The sequence below is a fragment of the Emiliania huxleyi genome (assembly GCF_000372725.1).
Source record: "Emiliania huxleyi CCMP1516 unplaced genomic scaffold EMIHUscaffold_79, whole genome shotgun sequence".
Lineage (NCBI taxonomy): Eukaryota > Haptophyta > Isochrysidales > Noelaerhabdaceae > Emiliania > Emiliania huxleyi.
In genome coordinates, this window is record NW_005196094.1 from 257,231 (window position 1) to 277,285 (window position 20,055).

General features: G+C 66.3%; 6 protein-coding genes across 6 annotated transcripts; 3 read left to right on the forward strand and 3 right to left on the reverse strand.

Moving 5' to 3' along the window:
• Positions 1 to 1,109: 1,109 nt before the first annotated feature.
• EMIHUDRAFT_218455 (hypothetical protein) lies at positions 1,110 to 3,466 on the reverse strand (the record flags this gene model as incomplete). The annotated part of the gene is made up of 7 exons (XM_005759869.1): positions 1,110 to 1,254; positions 1,327 to 1,574; positions 1,682 to 1,738; positions 1,814 to 1,864; positions 1,957 to 2,093; positions 2,212 to 2,326; positions 2,534 to 3,466. 7 exons carry the CDS (start codon positions 3,464 to 3,466, stop codon positions 1,110 to 1,112), a joined length of 1,686 nt encoding a protein of 561 aa, XP_005759926.1.
• A 2,644-nt stretch (positions 3,467 to 6,110) lies between these two features.
• On the reverse strand, positions 6,111 to 7,177 carry EMIHUDRAFT_106538 (hypothetical protein; the record flags this gene model as incomplete). Its single annotated transcript, XM_005759870.1, has 2 exons — positions 6,111 to 6,305; positions 6,428 to 7,177. 2 exons carry the CDS (start codon positions 7,175 to 7,177, stop codon positions 6,111 to 6,113), a joined length of 945 nt encoding a protein of 314 aa, XP_005759927.1.
• A 444-nt stretch (positions 7,178 to 7,621) lies between these two features.
• On the forward strand, positions 7,622 to 10,496 carry EMIHUDRAFT_218458 (hypothetical protein; the record flags this gene model as incomplete). The annotated part of the gene is made up of 4 exons (XM_005759871.1): positions 7,622 to 7,747; positions 7,847 to 8,848; positions 9,000 to 9,141; positions 9,346 to 10,496. The coding sequence occupies 4 exons, from the start codon at positions 7,622 to 7,624 to the stop codon at positions 10,494 to 10,496; spliced, it is 2,421 nt and encodes an 806-aa protein (XP_005759928.1).
• A 2,032-nt stretch (positions 10,497 to 12,528) lies between these two features.
• EMIHUDRAFT_218459 (hypothetical protein) lies at positions 12,529 to 15,243 on the forward strand (the record flags this gene model as incomplete). Its single annotated transcript, XM_005759872.1, has 2 exons — positions 12,529 to 13,458; positions 13,648 to 15,243. 2 exons carry the CDS (start codon positions 12,529 to 12,531, stop codon positions 15,241 to 15,243), a joined length of 2,526 nt encoding a protein of 841 aa, XP_005759929.1.
• A 131-nt stretch (positions 15,244 to 15,374) lies between these two features.
• EMIHUDRAFT_218460 (hypothetical protein) lies at positions 15,375 to 16,265 on the reverse strand (the record flags this gene model as incomplete). Its single annotated transcript, XM_005759873.1, has 1 exon — positions 15,375 to 16,265. One exon carries the CDS (start codon positions 16,263 to 16,265, stop codon positions 15,375 to 15,377), a length of 891 nt encoding a protein of 296 aa, XP_005759930.1.
• Positions 16,266 to 17,169: 904 nt separating this feature from the next.
• On the forward strand, positions 17,170 to 17,892 carry EMIHUDRAFT_218461 (hypothetical protein; the record flags this gene model as incomplete). Its single annotated transcript, XM_005759874.1, has 1 exon — positions 17,170 to 17,892. One exon carries the CDS (start codon positions 17,170 to 17,172, stop codon positions 17,890 to 17,892), a length of 723 nt encoding a protein of 240 aa, XP_005759931.1.
• Between the last annotated feature and the right edge of the window lie 2,163 nt (positions 17,893 to 20,055).

Consider the following 20,055-nt stretch of genomic DNA (forward strand, 5'->3'; position numbering starts at 1 on the left):
GGACCATGAACCTTCTCAGGACAGCGCCGGTGCCTCTCTCTTGGACCGGCAAACGTGGTGGTCTCGTGTCACCGATGTGGGACCAGTGCGGCATCGCGCCATCGACAGCTCTGAACTGCGCCTCAGCACTGACCGGAAAGGCCGCCAAGTGGGTCAGCACCGGTCGCACATTGTGGCAGCAGTCAGCAGCACATGTCTGATAGCTAGAGCAGCAGCATCAGGGTCGCAGGGTCGGATCGTGTCAAGCCTCTCGCCCGGCCGGCCGCGTGCAGACGTCGGCCTGTCTGCTGTCTGGAGTGATCTGTCGGCGGTCAGTACGACCGATCAGGTCAGAGTTTTCTGATGACTGGAGGGTCCATCTGTATGTACTCCTCGAGATCTCTCCAAATCTGCCCTCTAATCAACCGTAATCATTCGGGAAGTTGGTGCTAATAGAGACTAATAGAGCCTCGATCCTGTACCGTGTTTGTTATGACCCCCCCCCAATGAACACACCAGTGAGGGAGGGCGAGACGATCGAGGGGTCCCGTACCATGCGGAATCGACCCTATCCAGTGCTCAAGTGCTCAAGCCGGGGCCCCGTTTCCGCACTGCGGCGTGGCGCACGGTGCCTCCGGGGGCCCCCGCCTCCCCCCAGAGGGCGCGCGCTCATCGCGATGGCGCCCATCCTCTCCGTCTCGGAGCCCCCACGGGGCGCGCGCGCCCCGCGAGCCGCGTGCGACTGACCCGGCCCGCGCCTCTTGCCCGCGCAGTCGTCCGGCGTGCAGTGCAGCCCCGATCCCCCGCGAATGCGTGGCGGAGTTCAGATGTGTGACTGTGAGGGGTGTGATTGTGAAGATCCGCAGTGCGTACCAGGTGTTCGCGCGCCACACACAATTTAAACCGCGTTAATGGAAAACGCGATAACTCTCATATCTCTCTCGTAAATCGCCTACGGTATACGGCTCTAGAGCCGTGTACACCGACGGGACATCGGCTCCACGACATACATGCACGTGACCACCTCGTACGCAAGAGTACACGCGCAACACACACCGACGTCGCACATACGCACACACACACACACCGCGTACTTTGCAACGTACTCTGACTCGCTTCTCGACGCCGCTCTACAGCTCTGGCCCCGGCGCCTGCGCGTCGTAGACCGCCTCCCATGCAGTCCTCTTGAAGTTGTCTCTGAACCCATCGCGCTCGCGGACCTCTCGCTTCAGCCGCGCGACGCCGCCGACGACGGCGGCTCGCACCTCGTCGTACCTGTGGACGGGAGCGGGTGGCGAGGTCGGGGCGAGGACCCGACGCAGCCCGGACCGCTCAATGCCAGCGCACACGCTCGCGCAAGTCTCGCGGTCGGAGGGCTCGACGCCGGTCAGGTCGACGGGCGCCCCAAAGAGGAAGTAGTGTCTCTGCGGCGTCAGAGCGCCGAGGGGGGGCACAAAGACGTCGCCGGGGACGAAGGAGGGCAGCGTGCCGACCCGCTGCCGGAAGAAGTCACCGACGAGCGGCGCACTGAGGAGCTCGTCCGAGTCGAGCGCGAGGGAGAAGGACTCGTCCCCGCCGAGGCCAGAGAAGGGGACCTACGCGTGCCACGGAAGGGGGCGTCGGGAGCACCGCCCGGCCGCCGCCTCCTCCGCGCACCGGCGGGAGGCGCGATTGTGGCGTTGACGCGCGCGGCCAGCCGCACGAAGTCGGCGTCCTCGCCCCAGAAGAGGCGATACTGCTCCCCCTTGCGCTTGAAGACCTGCCGGCCGGAAGGGCGGCGGGTGAGCCCGCTCCGCCCCTGCGCGGGCGCGCCGCCCTCGTTTTGCCCGGCCACCTCGCGAGCTCCGCCCGGGAAGAGGAGCACGCACTCTCCTCTGGCGAGCGCCTGCCGCAGGCGCGGGGCGAGGTCGGCACCGGGAGAGCGGCGGGCTCCGCATCCTCGCGACGGCGCGCCGCGTATAAGCCGCGGGCGGAGACCTTTGTGGCTCCGAAGCGCTCGAAGGTTGCGGCCGTGCCGGGCAGCGGGTAGGGCAAGGGAGCGAGCGGCGACTCGGAGGCGAGCAGGGGCGGGAAGACCATCGGCCGCAGCAGCCTGTCTCGCTCGCGCAGAAGCTCTTCGACGAGGAGAGGCCTGCGGGGCAGCGGGGGGGGGGGGGGGGTGGAGCGGCGGGGCGGGGCGCGCTGCGCCGCTGCGTCCGGGCGGCCCGTCGAAGCCGAAGAGCTGATGGTTACCCACGAAGAGGACGGGCGAGCCGGCGGCGGGCAGCGCCAGCCCAAGCACGCCGCGCTCGAGCGCCCCGTCGGCGCGGACCGTGTAAAAGAGGGGCGAGAAGAGGCGGCGCATGCCCTGGAGCCACACCTCGAAGGGCGAGGCGGGGGACGGGTCCACCGACGCGGCCGCGGCCGCAGGCTGCGGGCGTAGCGGTGGCGGCGGCGGCGGCAGCGGCGGCGGCGGCGGCGGCGTCTCGCCGCCCTCCGCCTCGCTCGCCTCCGCCGCCACCCTCTCCGCCGCCTCGGCCGCCTCGCGCCGCCGCCCAGCGTGCGCCCGCTGCACTGCGCTCAGCACGCCGCTTTGCGCCAGCTCTAGCCGCAGGTTGAGCGAGCGAGCGTCGTCGAGGCAGGCGTGGCCCGCGGACGGCAGCAGCTTGCGCACCGAGCCGGGCAGCCGCTGCTGCAGGCGCGACGTCTCGGCGGGCGAAGCGAGGACCAGGTCCCGCCCGCCCGCGAGCAGCAGCGTGCTCGATGCCGGGGCGCGCCCTCCCGCCGCGAGGCGCCCGTTGACCGCCGCGCTGCCCTTGCGCAGGTGCTCCTCGAGCCGCCACGCAAGGGCCTCTGCAGGGAGGGCGTCGGCGAGCGCCCCGCTGGCGGAGAGCACCGCGGCGGGAGAGGGCAGGAGCGGAGGCGGGCCCGTCGTGGCGTCCTCGCCGACGATGGAGCGAAACCAGTCCCGCTTGCCGAAGAGCGGCGTGACCGCGTACGGCGCCGCGCGGTACACGCCTCTCGGCAGCCGGGTCAGCAGCGGCGCGAGCGTCGAGAGCGCGCTGCCCGCGTAGCCAGTGGCGGGGTTGACGAGGCAGAGTCCGTCCACCGCGTTCGGCGCGCGATAGGCGAGTCCAAGGGCCGCCACGGCGCCGGTCGACTCGCCCACGAGAAGCGTGCCTCGGCCGGCGGCGGTGTCGCCCAGGAAGGCCTCGCAGCCGCTCAGCACGTCGCCAAAGGAGGAGCGATCCGCGGGCGCAAAGGAGAGCGCGTGCACCTCGAAGCTCGACGCGAGGCGCGGCCACTGCGTGGCGCCCGCGCTGCCGGTGCCGTCGATGCCGGGCAGAAAGAGCAGCACGGGCAGCTCCGGCCGCTCGGGCGTGAGCCGCCGGAAGGCAAAGTCGCGGGGAGAGGCGGCGGCCAGGCTGCAGCGGGGAGAGCGGCGCGGCCGTTCGTGCGTCCGGTGCGGCGGCGACCACGCGGTGGGCTGCGGGACGAGGCAGAGCATCCTACGGGCGAAGCCACAGGCCGAAGCATGCCGACTGCGGAATTGACGCGCGTTTTTCTTGTTCTAAGGTGAGGGCGGGTTCAGTTGAGAGAGAGAGCAGCAAACCACTAGCGATTACACCTAGGACTAACATTTTCTTCAAAACAACACGCATCCCTCCCAAGACCGGAGAGCGCCAGAAAGAAAGAAAGAAAACAAACACCCCAAGGGAGGGATGGGAGGACGGCACGCCGCCACCACACAGGGATTTTAAGGAGAGTCGGGCGTCTACCACTTCCTATTCTCCGCAGTTTCTCACCAATTCTTGCAGCGACCTTCATGCCACCTCGCGTTCTTCCAACTCTCGTCGTTCTCTCTCCTGCTGTCTCTTCCCCTGACTCATCGCTCTCCTCGGCCTCGTTCTGAGACGCCGCTGCCGTCTGCCTTGCTCTCGCTGCTTCTCTCGCCTTCCTGCGTAACTCCGCTCTCCTCTCCGCGTATTTTGGTCCCTCGAGTTTATCGAGCATTCCTCGCGCAAGGACCACATTTCTGACTCCCACTGCGAGCATATCCCGCCCTGTCATGTCGTTGCTCAGGTCCACTCTCGTTTCGAGCACTTGTACCTCAACTGTCGGTGTTGGCACTGGGGTTCCCTTCGGGTATATCGTGACAGCCGACGGCGGGATTTCCACTGGTGTTTCGTCCTCCTCGGGGTCGTCTTCCCCGGCTTCCTTGCGTTCGGCGTGGCTTACCCTCCATGCCGTGAACAGGCGCTTTATCCACTCTATATTCTTCTCTCGTTCCTCTGCCCGTGCCTTGGTCTTGTCGTTGTTTCGCACCCATGTCTGTATGGCAATCGAGGCTGCCTTCCCCACTATACCTGTAGTTCACTCGTCACCTCTCCCGCGAGCTCCCCTCTCTTTCTTTCGGTTATGGTGTCCGTGAGTGCGGGCAGCGTGCAGGCAATCACGGGCGCTATTTTGTCGTACTCCCCTTCGGCGAGCGCTCCGAATCTAGACCCCATTGCCTTTAAGGAGGCTGCCCTCGCGCGTCTCAGGAATGTAGCGGTGTCTTTTGAGTCCGGCGCCGCCCGTTCGACTATTGCACAGTCGCCCTCGCCGTGTGTTTGTCTAGCTTCCGCATGAAGTGACGCGCCTCTTCCTTATTTCCAGCGCAGCTGCCGCTCAGTATGTGCGCCAACGACGCCTGTGGTGGCTCACTGTCTTCTTGTTTCCAGTCGTCCCAGTCTCTCAGTTCTCCGATTCTCCTCCTTGCCTCGCGCGCCTCTTTTGTGGCCTCATCCCTAGCCGCCTTGCACGCTCTGCATCCCCAGAACGCGCTTCTCGTGGCGGGGCCCCTCATTCCCCGCTTCTTTTCCCCCTCTAGAATACGCCTGTGGTGTGCCCCGTGTGGCACCCCGACCTGTTGTCTCACCCTGGCCCCTAAGATCGTTTTGGTCGGAGAGCGCCAACTGCAAAACGCCAAGGAGTACTACTTACTTTTTTCCGTAGTCAGCTGTGGGATTTCCCCCGGAGTGCAGAGAGATTTTTAGCAATACCAAACAACTCTAACACTCACACGTTTTTGTTTGAGTGCAGTGGGCCCCGAGTTTGAAGAGGGCGACGGACGGCTTGCGTCCTAGCCTCCAACAACGCCTCCCCGGCGCAGAGGGGCCCCCGGAGGGATGCTCAACCGCTCCACGCCACACGCCGCTTGCGGCGGTCCGCTTCCCAGCTCCAAATCCCGTGCTTTATTTTGCTTTTCTTTTCCTTTGTTTATGATGTGTGTGGTGCGAAGCCGCCGCCGCCTGTGCATGCATTAGGGTTATTTATTTATGAGTTCCAGAAGGGTTTGCAATGAGGAGTGATGAAAAAAGAAATGGAGGCGCGCCCGAACGCGATGTGTTTGCACACATACGAGGATTCAGCATCTTCGCCGCCGATCTCACCTAGGTTTCATCGCCGCCTGCCGCCCTTCTCTCTCCACCTACCACTCCTCCCCCTCTCCACCTACCCCTCTTGTCCCCTCTTCACCTCTTCACCTCTTGACCTCTCACACCCCCCTTCGCCGTCCGCAGACGCAATATTGAACGATGAGCCCTCCCGCCGTCGCCCGTGCCCGCCTCAACGCGCTGTGGCAGGGTGCCGGCCGTGCCCACGCGAGCGCGCAGGCGGCCCGCTTCTCCAACAGCATGCAGGGCGGCGTCGGCGCGGCGCCGTCCTTCATGAGCGCTCGCGAGGCAACCTTCTTCCGCCAAGCGCAGCAGTTCAAGGGCGCCGGGGTGCACCTCTCGATCAATTCCCCGCTCCGGGGCTGCGGGCGGAGCGGCTGGGCACGGGGGTCCGAGCTCGGGCGGGCGCAGTAGGTCAACCCCCCTGCCCATATTCTAGGAACGCCCTGCCGCATAGTTGCGCGGGCCGCCTTGTGGACCTCTCGTGTCACCTGTCTCCACCTTGACCTCTGCTGAAGAAGCCGGTGTGTGTCTTGTACCTTTGTGCCTTGAAACCAAACGGAAAGCGTGGTAGTCCTTTCTCCGCCCCGGGATCGAACCGCGGCGACATTACACACGTATATCTCTCCTTTTGATCGATATAGCCATAGAGCGGTCATACAGAGAGCGGCCGAGCGAGAGCGCCGTCAATCCCCGCCCCGCTTTCCCCCGGCGTCACGCCGCCTCTCCCCCCTCCGCCTCGGCCAGCACCTCCCGCAGCTGAGGCAGCCACTCCGCCTGCTCGGCCGGGGCCCACTCCGACTGCAACCACTCGAGCGCTCCGCTCGCCTCCTCGCGCGCGAGGTCGACCTCGCCGGCGCACAACGCCGCGGTCGCGAGCAGGTACCGCACCTCCGCAGAGTCGTCGTCCTGCGCGCCGGGGGACTGACAGTCAGCCCACGCCCCTCCCTCCCCTCCCTCCGCCTGCGCCGGCCGCGCGCCTCGACGCGCGCGCCCTGCAGCAGTTCGAGCGCGTCGCCGTGCCGGTCCACCTCGAGCAGCATCTTTGCGAGCGCCAGTCGCAGCTCCAGCGACGGCATCTCCACCCCGCCGCCACCCTCCTCCGCCTCCTCAGCGCGCCGCACGACCTCGAGCGCGCGCAGCAGCAGCGGCTCGGCGTCGTCGTACGCCTCCTGGCTCAGCTTGAGCGATGCGCGCGTCTGGAAGGGCTCAACCACCTGCACCGCCTCGGCAGGCAGGTCCGACACCAGCTGCAGCGCCTCCCCCGTCAGCGCGTCGCACCGCCCCTCCGCCTCCGGCTCGTCACACAGGTCCGTCAGGTAGAGCTCGGCGGCGGAGCAGAGGCCGACGGCGAGCGCGCACGTCGCCTCGGCCCACGCCGCCTGCAGCTCCGAGCGCTCGCCGCTCGCCTGCTGCAGCGCCTCCCGCTCCGCTCGCAGCCCCGCCACGCCCTTCTCGAACCAGCCGACCGCCTCGGCGGGCGAGTCGGAGAGCTGAGCGAGGTACATGTAGCGGCCGGGCGCTCCGGCGGGGCTCAGCTCGATCGAGCGGTGCAGGGCTCTCCCCGCCTCCTCCGCCTCGCCGCACGTGAGGCACGCCTCGGCCAGCGTGTCCCACGCCAACACGCTGGACGCATCCGCCGAGACGGCCTGCCGGCAGAGCGCCGCCGCGCCGCTCGGGTCGAGCCGGTCGAGGCTCTCGCGTGCGGACGCGAGCAGCGCCTCGGCGTCCAGCTCGGGCGCCACCGCCTTACCTTTGCCTTTCTTGACCGGCTTGACCATTGGCTAAAGTGTGCACGGCTGGAACGCGGAACGCGAGCACTAAAGAAACCATTCAGCGCGGCGCGCACCGCGCTGCGAGTCGTGTGTCAGGAGCAGGAGAGCCCCACCTGTGCCCCTGATCGTCCTTCCAAAATCCTGCTCGTGCAGGTGTGGACCCTGTCCTCCTCCCCTATCCCTCGTTTGGGTTATTTGTTTTCTTTCTTTCTTTCCTACGAGACTGTACGTATCTCTCTCTCTCTCTGTACGTAAGAGCCAGAAAGAAAGAAAACAGACAATCCAAGGGAGGGATGGGAGGACGGCACGCCGCCACCTCACAACCCAAAAAAGAAAGAAAGAAAACAGACAACCCAAGGGAGGCATACACGACAAAAGGAAATCGCATTCTTTTTTAAGAAAACTCCGCTCCGAGGTGCCCGCCGCGACGGCTATCGTCGTGGCGCGTCTATGCCGGGCCGTTTGTCGCTCGTGCTGCTCCTCCCGCTCTTCGCGGCGCAGGCGGCGACGGCCGCTGTCACGTCTTCGCCTGTCCCGCGAGTTGCCGACTTCTACGGTCGGAACGGCTCGCTCTTCGTCAACGGGCAGGAGCTGCGCCTCAAGGCTTGCCACACACACTCGCCCGGTAGTGTCTGCTGCTCGGCCCCGTTGCTGAGGCACCGCCCTCCTTGGTAGGGCTTGAATTGGTTCGGCTCGGAGAGCGAGGCGCGGGTGCCCCGTGGCCTCAACCACCGCTCACTCGGCGAGCTGATGGAGTTTGTGCAGGCCAATGGCTTCAACGCGCTCCGAGTCACCTTCTCGCTCCAGAACGTGGAGAGCAACGAGCTGACGCCGTCTTCGGCCGCAGCCCACTCTGTGGAGCTCGCCGGCACGGACTACGTCGGCATGCTCGAGGCGATCGTGGCGATGGCGGCGAGGCGCAACCTGCTCGTGCTCCTCGGCTGCCACCGCATCAAGAGCGGCTACCCGCACGAGTGGCCCGGCAAGTGGAATGGTCGCTGGACGGACGGGCAGTGGACGCCGTCGCGCGTCCTCGCCGCGTGGTCGGGGCTGATGAAGCGCGTGTGCCGCGGTTCCAGCCGCCCGTGGAACCTGCTCGGCATAGACGTGCTCAACGAGCCGTTTGGGCAGGAGTGGGACGACTGGGCGGACGTGGTGCAGCGGGTAGGCAACCACGTTCTGGAGCTGTGCCCCAGCAGCCTTGTCTTTGCGCAGGGCACGGGGAGCCTGCCGCCGAAGGAGAAGGGCGTCCAATGGGGCGGCAACATGATTGGGGCGGGCGAGTTCCCGATTGCGCTCTCCAACGAAAGCAAGCTCGTCTACGCGCCGCACGTTTACGGCCCGTCGCTCTCGACGCGAAGCCACGCCGAGAAGCCGGAATACTTCTCGGACGCCGACTTTCCGCAGTCCATGCGCGACATCTGGACGCACCACTTTGGCTTTGTCCGCGGGCAGACCGGCGCACCGCTCGTGATCGGCGAGGCAGCCGCTGCCTTGGCCAACCGCGGCAAGCCCTGGCTGGAGGAGCTCATCCGCTGGGCGACCGAGGAGCACCTCGGAATCTTTTACTCTGCCCTGAGCCCGGAGGCAGGCGGAGTGGGCGGCGTACTCCTCGACGACTGGACCACGCCCGATGTGGGCAAGCTTGGGCTGCTGCGAGCGCTGCCGGCCACTAACGTCAGCGCTCTCTTCCCAGCGCCACCGCGCAGGCCGCGGAGCGCGGGCAACCCGCTGTGTGAGACAGAGGGGAGAAAGGCTCGCCCCCCACAGCATGGTCGATGTCGCATGCCGCACTCCCGGGGTAACCCCCCCTCCTGGCCGCACGCAGGTCATCACTCCAAATCGGTGCTTCGAGATCCAGGAGCGGGAGGACTGCGAGAAAGCCATGACGGCCGCGTCAGCCAAGGGGATGCTCGTCTGTGTCTGGGCACCAGTAATGGCAGGCGAGCCAATCCAAACACGCTGCACGGGTAGACCCGCCAGGCCGTGCGCGCCTGGGCTGCCGCCACCGGCTCCACCCGTTCCGTCTTCTCCACCTCCGCCGCCGCCGCACCCACCGCCACCGCCAGGGCCGCGGTGGCCTCCAAATGCACCGCCACCACTCCTGCCACCGCCTCCCCTGCAGCCAGCCGCATACAGCCCCTGGAGGATGGGTGGGACGGTGTGGCTTGCAGCCGGCGCACTGGCCCTGCTGGTCTACAATTGCGGGTGGTGTGGCAACTCCTGCCGCCCAAAGAAGGATGGGTGGGCCGTGGTTGCGCAGGGCGCACAGCAGTCGCTGGTACAGGAGAGCCGCTTCCTCCGTCGGGTTCCGGAGGCAGTCTACCACGCGATTGTTCAGGAGCGCAGGCGGGTCATCAATGGCGACGACCTCGCGACCGATGCCGAGGAAGTTGAGAAGGGCAGCAAGGCGCAGCAGCACGCGCACCGGGAAGCGGAGCTGTTGCACGACACGCTGCTGCAGGTGGTGCTACCAGAGCCAGAGGTACCTAAGATGGAATCTCCAGAATGCTTGCCCGGCTCCTCGCCCGCAGAGCCACCGCCCGTGGCGTTGCCGGATCCACCGCACCCGTTGCCGCCCGGACCGCGCGTCGAGCAGCCTCAAAGTGAGGTGGAGCCGCCCTCCGACAAGCCGCGTCGCCGCGTGGCACGGCAGCCTTCCAAGGCGCCACGAAGGAAGAAGCGAAAGGACGAACCGGCACCTGGCGCCAGGTCGGATGCACCAACCCGACATGCGGGCGATGGCACGGCGGCGGCGCCTGCGACGCTCGCCGGCCAAGGCGGGGACGTTTCTACCAGACGCGAGAGCTTGCGAGCAGAGGCGACCGTCGCGTTCGATGGACGATACCTGACTGTTGCGGTGACAACGGCGTCGGGTCACCGAGAGCCGGGGGAGGGCAGCGACGAGGAGAGCGAGCTCGCGCGCTTTGGGCGCGTCGTCAACACCTTGCTCGTGGACGTGGAGCACGCCGCCCGGCTGGCTGAGGTGAGGAGCAGCATCTCGTCGGCCCTGGAGGACGCGGACCTACCCGAGCTCCACGACGCGGGCTGCGGCCCGCCGGTGCTATGGTACCTGCGGGAGGGCAGCAGCTCTGGGTCCATCGTCAACACTTCGACGCAAGTGAGCGCGCTGCTCAAGGCCCGCCGGGTCTGGCTTGCGCCGCAGAGCATCCCGCCGAGCCGGCCCTCCCCTCGCGCCATCGAGACGGCAAGACCGCCGCCGCCCGAGGCCCAGTCGAGGGCCGACCTGACGAAAGTGCTGAAGAGCGGCGAGTCTGTCCGCATCTATCGAGGTCATGTTCAGGGCAACTCGGCACTCGACTAGGCTCTAGGCGCGCGCGCGCGCGCGCGCGCGAGTTTCTACTGCATGTAGAGGCGAGTGACGCGCATATCTAAGGCATTTGCGCTGGCTGCGCGGAGTTTTTAACTACTCAGGGTGATTTGTTTGGGATAAACGTAAAACGAATCGCGAACGGCTCAGGCCTCAGCGATTGGAGCCGATCCAGTAGCAGTACCGGGGGTTCCGCCGCTGCTCACGTGTCACGTCTTGTGATCTTCTTTCTTTGTGTTCGTTCTCTGTGTTCGTTCTCTGTGCCAGTCCCGTGCACAGAGTGTCTAACAGTGTCGTGCGAGGGTGTTTCTGTGTGCCAATGCACGCCCTTGTTTGTCGTGCCAGTGTGCTAAGAAGAAAGAAAACAGCCCAGAGGGAGGGATGCGAGGACGGCAAGCCGCCACCACACAGGGATTTTAAAGTGTTCTGGCAGCTCTGCGTTTCAGAAATCCTTTGTCGACTTGTATCCGACTTGGTGGTTGTGGTGATGTAGCGATGGTGTGGGTCTCTAGTGACCTATACAGCTCCTCCGTGTTCCGTCTCCTGACATGGTACCGACCGGTGAGTGCACGGAGTGAGCAGTGCGGCACTGAGGCCGACATGAGAGCTGGTGCGGCACACAAGCGAGATGTGTTGCCGCACAGCATTTCCGGCTTACGCTCGATACGTTGGCTGGCACCATGGGCACCTGCGCGAGCCGTGGTGATTGGATGGGCACAGAGGCTCGGCGCACGGTGGCACAGCGGCCGCCAACTGCTCGGCACGGAGGCTGAGCAGAATGAGTACAACCGCAACATCAACTTGGGTGCTTGCGGATCTTCTGCGACAGAGCGCATCTCCGCCAGCACTGCGGCTGTGTGGACACGAGTATCCCCTCTTGCTTCTCCTTACCGGTCCGTTCTCCTCGCCTACGGACCACCATCGCAGCTGCTGCCTCCGCTAGCAGCTCTCGGGCTGCTGCAACGGCAGTTACCGCAAAGATCTCGCACCGAATGTGGACCCTGCCTTTCGCCGCCGCTACTTCCGACGTCGCCGCTCGACACGACCGGAGCTGTACGCGATGAACACGCGACGATCGACACGCCCTCTCTGCCTTGTGTGGCGATTACCACGTCGTGGGGGAGTGTTGGGCATCTGTTCGACGTGGCAATGCCACTCTACCTCATTGCTGTCTCTTCCTCGTCTCGCCTCCTCGCGCTAGCCCGTCCCGCTGTCCAACGCCTCTGGCAAGAAGTCCAATGCGCCTCTACGAGCGTCTCTGCCGTCTGGACGTCTGAGACTGAGCCTGCCATCTCCGACGTCGGCGGCCCGTGGCGCAACATCAACGTTCGGGGCATTGAAGATCGTCCTCACGTCCCTGATGCGCTCATCCGCGTCAACGCGGCGAGGCCTCCCAACGGCCCAATCGCCGCGCCGCAAGGGGGCGCCCCCGCTGCCGCTCCCGCGCCCGCCGCGCCTGCCGCGCCCGCTCAAGCCGCCGCCCCGCGACGCTCAGCCCGGATTGCAGCTCGCGGCGCGCCATGACCGAGCTCCACAACGAGCTCCTGTTCATTATCTCCCCTTTCTCTCTCTCCGCCCACTCGGCCGCGCTTTGGCCCCTTCACTGGATCATCTTAGCGCGCAAGTCTTGCCAACAAGCAAGACCATCCTTCGCGAAGACGCAAGGTTGGACGCTTAGTTAGCCAGCCCCGCGAGACGCCGGCGGGTAACCGGCAAACCTAGTGTTGGAGAGTGTGAGCTCAAACCTACTTCCTGACCGTAGCCTGACCGTCCTTGTGTAACCGTCTCATGTTTGGTTTGTCCTGCCGCGCACATTGTCATCGACTTGTATCCGGCTTGGTGGTTGTGGTGATGTAGCGATGGTGTGGGTCTCTAGTGACCTATACAGCGCAGCGTTGTGCTGTCTCCTCACAGTTTCAGATTGTACTCCTGAATTCTCTTCTCGCGCGGCGCGGATTGCCTTCAGCTGCGCTGCGCCAGGTCCGCACGGCCGGCTCCTGTCCTACTGGCGCACCAACCCTGTCGCATGGCGGAACACGAGATGACGTCGCCTAGCGTCGAGGTTCAGGGCGAGGCTGTCTGTGGCAGTCGAGGGTCCTGCTGTGGCTTGGTAGCACCGAGCAGCGCTGCTCTCGTGCTAACGGTGCGCTTGCCTCCTGATGCCAAACCGGGCGAGGTCCTTCGTACCCGCTTGCCGCCGAGCGCAAATCTGCCGGAGATGACCTTTGAGGTTCCGAGCGGCGCCTGCACGACGGTGACCGTTCGCACGCCTCTCCCATTGTGCAAGATCGATACCGCTGTCAAAGGTGGCGCGGCCGAGCAGCCAACGGAGATCTCCCATGTCACTGCTGGATCAGTCCAGCCGGCGCTGCCCGACCGTCAGCGCCGCGCCTTCCAGTCTGCTTTCGACGCCTTCACGACAATCTGCCTGCTGGCTCTCGCGATCATTGCCGTTGCAGTCGGCTTGATCTACGGCGCCGCGTGGCTCGTCACTTTCCCGCTCCGAGTACCCTACCGCGCCGCCCACGCCTTTCTGGACCGGTGCTGGAGCGAACAGCGGCCTGTGGCTCAGCTAAGCGGGTGGGCGCGGGTGCAGCGGGCGCTCCTCCACGACATCCTCCCCGCCTCACTGCTAGTCAGCCTCGTCGCGGTGGCGCTGCCTCTCATTGGCGCGGGCGCACTCGTACTGCTCCCGCCCATCATGCTCGTCTTTCTCCCCGCCGCCGAGCTGCTGATGGCCGCCGGCGCCAAGCAGGCAATCATGCGGTACATGTTTCCGAGCCTGCCCTTCTCGCTGCTCTATAAGCACGTGCTGCCGGCGCCGGTGGGGACCAAGCTGTTCGACTCGAGTCTGCGCTCGCGGCCGCGCGATACGGCCGGCCGACAGATCCTCCGCCACTCGCAGCTCTCGCGAGTCGAGCTCCGCGAGGGCGCCATGCTCGACGGGCGAGAGTCGGTGGTGCCTCTGCGGCGAGTGATGGCGGGCGGACCGCTCGCCGCCGCCGCCTCCGGCCCGGCGGAGGCGGCGGAGGCGGCGGAGGTCCTCATCGTGCCCACCCTCGACGACAACTACTGCTACATCCTCGTCGACCGCACCGCGCCTCCGCCCTTCCCGCTCGCGTTTGTCGACCCGTCCGACCCGGAGGCCGTCTTTGCCGCCCTCGAGAGCGCTGCCCTCGGGCCGGGCGCGGTGAAGCCGGTCGCCATCTTCACCACTCACCACCACTGGGACCACGCCGGCGGCAACGCCGAGATGCTCAAGAGGCCCGGCTTCGAGGGGATGCGCGTGTACGGCGGAAAGGACGACAGCGTGCAGGCGTGCACGCACTGGATGGCGGACGGCGACGTCGTGCACGTTGGCCCCGCCCTGGCGGTGCGCGCCATCGGCGGCGCCTGCTTCCACACGCGCGGCTCGCTGATGTTTGCCATCGACAGCCCAACGCCCGCACTCTTCACTGGCGACGTCGCCTTTTGCGGCAGCTGCGGCGCAAACTTCGAGGGCAGCGTGTGCGAGGTGGCGCGCGGGCACGCCACGCTCTGGCGCAGCTGCGTGGCGCAGGCCGGCCGCGTCTGCGCCGACCGATGGCTGCTCTTCCCAGGGCACGAGGTCGCTCTGCCGATGCTGCACGCGCTGAGGGAGAGCGTCGAGGACGAGGCTGGGCCCGCGCGCAGCGTTTTAACGCCCGGGGGGCCCGCGACCTGCCGCCTCGAGGCGACGGTGGAGGCTGCGGGCGCCCTCCGGCGGTGCAAGCCGCCTCAGCCGTGCGTTCCGCACGTCCTCGCGGACGAGGTCCATACGAACCTCAGCTTCGTGCCTCTGCGCGGCGCCGCGGCGGAGCTCACGATGGCTTTCCGCCAGTCGCTGCTGCCGACAAGCCTGCCTGCTGACGGCGACGGCGCCGGCGGCGTGCTTGGCGGCGGCGAGCCGAGCGGCGCGGCCGCTGCGCTGCATGTGCCGTGGACTGATGCGGATGGAGCTGTGGCGCTGCCTCCGGCGCCGCCGGACGGCGAGGGCGAGGGCCGTACCGGCGGCATCCTGGCGCTCTGCCGCGGCCTCTTTGCGCGGGAAGGCCGCTACGAGGAGTGCGTGGACCGCGAGAGCAGTAGCAGCGGCGGCGGCGCGCCTACCGACGCGGCGGCGGTCTTTGCCGAGTCGCCTGGCTGCCTGCCGGCCGCGACCGTCGAGGCATACTTCGCGCCGGACGAGGAGGAGGCAGCGCTGGTCGAGGCGGCCGTCACCGCCGCCGAGGTCAAGGAGGCGTTCAAGCTGGTGTCCGCCTTCGCCTTCGTGCCTCCGCACTTGCACATCGGCCTGGTCGAGCAGCTGCTGACCTGCCGCCACCTGCAGCCCGCCCCGCTCGACGAGGACGAGTGGCGTCAGCTTCTTTGCGCCCTCGAGCCGCTGCTGACGCGCGAGCGAGCCATCGGCCCGGACCGCTTCTGCGAGGCGCTGCGGCTGGACAAGGCCGCGAGCAGGTCTGCGGCCGCGCATGCAGGGTGGTGCGGCCTCGGAGCGAGCTGTGGGGGCGGCGGCCGTGCCGGTGCCATGCGGACTCCGCCGTTTGCTAGCTCCGGGAGCGAGCTGTGGGGCGCCGGCTTCCGCAGGCTCTTTCCGGCCCGAGCGTGCCGACGCGCGGCGCGAGTGGCCGCTGCAGGCGAGACTGCGGCAGGTGACGGTGACCACGAGCAGGACCAGAAGGCGCAACCCGCGGGCGAGGCGACGCGACATGACGCGGCGTGAAAAAAAGGCTAAAGCGGGGTAAGCGGTGCGGCGTGCGCCCACAGGATGCGGCGAGACCCGCGCGCACACCCCCGCCGAGACGGCGTGACGGCGATCGACGCGTTTTACAAAAATGACAAAAATTGGGCGAGTTACAACGAGTCTCTCCCCCTCACAGCCCCTGCGCCGCCCGACTCCCCAGGCAGCCGCGTGATGAAGGCGTCGAGGTCGCCGACTCTCGCGCGCCAGTACGACTTGCCATACGAGATGAGAAGCTCCTCGCCCGCAGCGACGCCGTTGCGCGCGCAGACGTAGACACCTTGCCGCAGCTCGCCGTCCGAGGCGCGCCGAAGCCGGAACTCCACATTCTGCCGCCGCCCCGTGTTGCGAAAGTCGTTGACGAACCTCGCCTCGTTGCCGACTCGCCTCGCGTCGAGGCAGAGCTCGCCCTCCTCGCCAAACTCGGAGACGTAGTCAGAGCTGCGGTCCTCGTGCTCGCCGAGGCTGACGCACCCGACGTAGTCGAGCACGCGCGCGCCACACGGCAGCGCCACCGCCGCAAACAGACCGCGCTCGCCGTGCGCTGGGTGGCTCTCGTCGTCGATCTTTCGCACCTCGACGCGCGTGCACGGGCCAGCGCGCCGTCGCCGCCGCACCCCGCGGCGTCCGTACCGCTCCAATACGGCGGGTGGCACTCGCCCGTCCCACTCGTAGTCATTGCTGAAGGCCACGTCGTCTGGCCACGACAGGGACCCTGCCGCCGCAGGCCCCTCCGTCTCAGATGCGCTAGACGCAGCGTCCGGCACGCAGCTTACTACGGCGCGAGTGCTCTTCTCCACGTGTCTCGCGAGGGCGCGGCGCTCTCGCTCCTTGAGGCCGGGAAGTAACGACAGCAGCCACTGCATCTCATCAGCCTGCCCTGCTGCCGGGAGCACAGCCTGCGCGGCCGCGGCTTCGACAGCCGGCGGTACGGCGAATCGCCTCTTAGTGAGCCAGCCAACCGCGGCGCCGGCATACGCCGGAGAGGGCGCGCGATCCGGCATTACGTGCCGGAAGGAGTGAGGTTCGCTCTACGCCGCGCTGGTGTGAAGCCTCCAGGGCTTGCAAGACACCAATCACAGACCAGCGCGTAGAGCTCTCTAGCGCCCACGGCGTATTTTCTTCTCACCGGCTCGTGCAGCGCTGGAACAGGCCCCGCCCATAGGGCGCCGAGCTCGCCAGATACGACCTGCGCGGCGGGGACGGCTCTCTCGACTCCGCGTGCACGAGTGGGGGCCTCGGAAGCGGCGAGATGCGGCGCCGAGAGAGGGAGACATGTGGCGCTCTCGCGCCTGAGCGCCGAGCGCAGGAAGGCCCCCGCACGGGGGGTCCCGGCCGACGTCATGCGCGTCCGCCAAGGGTCCGGGGTCGCCCAGGCAAGTGGCCCAAATCCGATGAGTTTTCCAGGTGTGAACAGCTGTTGAGAGGTGTGAATTCATCCCGGGCGGGGTGCGGGGCGGTAGTCCCGCAGAGAAAATTTTGCGTGCTGGGGCACTGAGATCGCAGTTTTATTAGTCCACGGCGGATGCCAGCTGCAGCTGCGAGGAGACACGCAGTGCCTCATTTGAGCATGAATCAGCGTCCTTTCTGCTGGCATCACGCATAGGAGAAGCCGAGAGGCACGAGGTCCTCCAATTTGCCGTACCGACGTCGCGCCTAGAGAAGATCACGGCCGCAGCCAAGCAGGCCAAGCTCGATCTCGACCGCGACCGCGCCTCTGCCGCCCTCCCCCCTGCGCCCGCCGCAGCTGGCCTTGCGTCCGGCGTCGCTGCCACCGGCCCCGCCGGCCTTGCGCCCGGCGCCGCTGCCACCGGCACCGGCACCGGCCCCGCCGCTTCTGACACCGCCGCGTCCGCCGCGCCCGCCGCCGACCCGCCGACGGAGTCGCCGCTCACAATTGCAACACCAATGCTCGAGATCAGCACGAACGTTGTGATCGCCACGTACGACAGCGCGGGTAGGTTCGACTGGTGGTGCGGCCGCGTGCAGCAGATGCTCTGCAAGTCGGGCGGCAAGAGGGGGAGCTACGTGCGGACCTATCTCCCCGTGCCGTTCGACGAGGCTAAGGCAGCCAACTATAAGATCCACTGCAACTTCTACGCCAAGTCGGGCGCGGACGGCGACTACACCTTCAAGTACAACGTCGACGATTCCGCCCCGTACCACATGGAGTCGGTGCTCGGCCTCCTCGACCTCAACCTCCCCACCGACGAAGGAGTCTACGTGCCGCGCGATCAACAGGCCGGCTGGAAGTTTGACGAGGCGCTTAAACTGATCACGCCGGCCGCGGACTCTGCTCCCCACCGCAAGCGGAGTACCGCCGACGACGAGGCTGGCGGCTCCTCTGGCGCGAAGAAGCGCGCCCTGACGCTCACACGCAAGGGCGGGACGCTTGGAATCTCTGTCGACCCCAACAACCACCAAATCACCAACGTGGTCGAGGGTGGCGCTGGCGACACCGCCGGGCTTTGCGTGGGCGACTTCATCGCCGAGGTCAACGGCAAGTCGACGACCGGCGGCTCCTTTGGCAAGCTGCTGCCTGCTGCAGCGACGGCGGAGATTAGGCTGCGGCTCATCCGAGTGCAGGTGGTTGAGCCCGACCATCTACACCTCCCTGACCTACTAGCATAAGTGTCTTCCCCTCCCCCTCGCACACAGGATTGACGCTGCTCTCGGCGCTCGCTCCCTCCTCGCCGCCGCGGACCAGGCGTGCCCGCGGGGGCTCTGCAGAGAGCCAGACGGCTCCGCGCGGTCGGACCGACTTTTTTCAGACTGGACTATTCTGGATACTAAGGGTATGTGCAGCTAGATCTCACTGAGCTGAGCTCATATCTGCCCTCAGTATCCTGTTTTGAGTTCGGGAATGCCTTCAGTATCCTGTTTCCGTGTACGGAGGGCCGCGTCCGGACGCGCATGACGTCGGCCGGGACCCCCCGTGCGGGGGCCTTCGAGCGCAGGCGTCGAGAGCCGGTGGCGGCGCCGTCGAGCGTCGCGAACGGTCCACCGCTCGCGCACGCGTGCAGCCGGTCCAGGGCGGCTAGGCAGAAAGAAGAATGGCGCGAATTGAGGCCGTACGCGCCGAGCGCGAGCCTTGTTCCAGAGCGGCTGGCTGTCGCACGAGCCGGTAGGTGCCTCATGCCAGTTTCGGGGGGCAAACCCTGCCCGCCCCCTAGGACCCCGGGTAAGGCCCAGGTGTGGCCTAGGGCATCAGAAGGGACCAAGAGGAGTCCAGTCTGAGCCATAGAGCCCATGTCTTTGCCCCCGAAGGTCGCGTTCAAATGCCCGGAACGGACGTTACAGTGGTGTCCGGCTGGCGCGATCACCGAGCTGTGACGCTCAGGGAAGCCCGATGAGGTACTGGTTTCTTTGCCCAGGGCTGGCCTTCCCCCCAGGCTGGATCAGCTGAGCAAGGTTTGGGGAGAATCCTATATTGGAATCTTCAGATATTTGGATCTTCAGATGAACCAACCCTCGGAGACCCGTGTTTACTTTATGGCCCTTTCCCTGCGAACGCGCACCCCCCAGGGCTAGGGCTCTCTTGCCCGCAACCCGATCCCGATCATCCGGCCCGCTGGGTGCGCTTCTTAGCTCCCCGGCCCTGGATGTGAGGTTGCCGACTGCACTCCAAGTGCTCCAAGTTGGGCCCTCAGGCTGCCCGCAAAGACGAAGGAGCGCACTCCCTCCTCCTCCTCCTCGGCGCCCAGCCCTCATCATCCGGAGGGCCGTTGCCAAAGACGGCGCGGGCCGCCGACTCCGCCGCCGCTTCCGCAGCCAAGCTGCCTGCGGCAGCCACGCCTGCAGCGGCGGCGGCGGCGGCGGCGGCAACGGCGACCCCGGCGCTCCGCGCAGCAGCCGGCACCCCCAGGTCGATAGAGCTGGCGTGAGACGTCGCGCCGCGCAGCCGTCCCCTTCTGCAGCGTGGGGCGCGGCCCCGTCGGCGCCACGCCGCCGTTCGCTGCGGCGCGCAGGGCGGCGGGCGCCGAATCCGAGTAGGACTTGTGTCGGGGGAGGCATGCGTCTATGCTGTGGCGGCCGCGTGATCCGCCGATGCGGGGGGTGGCGCCCGCCCGTGCTAGCCGAGCGTTGCGGCGTACGAGCCGCGCTGCAGCATCGCGAGCGCACGCCTTGTAGCTGAAGCTGTACTCTGATTGCGAGGTATGTCTTTACGTGTACAATGTCATGTGTGCATGTGGTGATGTGGAGAGTAGGCAGCCGTGTGAGTACCGTCGGCCGCAGAGATATTGAACCGTCTTGCGAGGATGACACAATTATTAAATCGTTTAAGATAAATAATTTTGAGCTCAAGTTGTCGCCTTTTGCACTGTGTTTTTTTGGTGCACCGGTCCAATTTCTTTCCCATCCGCCGTGAGCACCGAAGAGTTTGGGTGGATGAGCACTGCACGATGCGCCCCTTTAGGAAAGGCGGACCGGGTGGGCGGGGGCGTTGCATCCAAGAAGCGTGCCAACCGAGCCCACAGTGTGGGTGGCTCTTCCTCAAACACATTCAAAACCAGCAGCTGCTCTTTGGGCACCATGCACATGACCATCAAGTTGTGCATCACATAAAGCAGTTGCAACACGTACGGAGATCTCCAATTCATTGTACCCACCGAAGTGTTCATGTGAACGGCGTCTCCCACAGTGTGGAACATTGTTTGCAAGGGGGCTGGATCTGTCCGGCTCCACTTTTTAGATCGCTGTTTGGCCCATTTGTTTGGGTCGCGCACAGTCAAGATCACCTTGGCATAAGGATAGGCTGCAAACAGGAATGGGAAGAACTGCGTAATGGGCAGG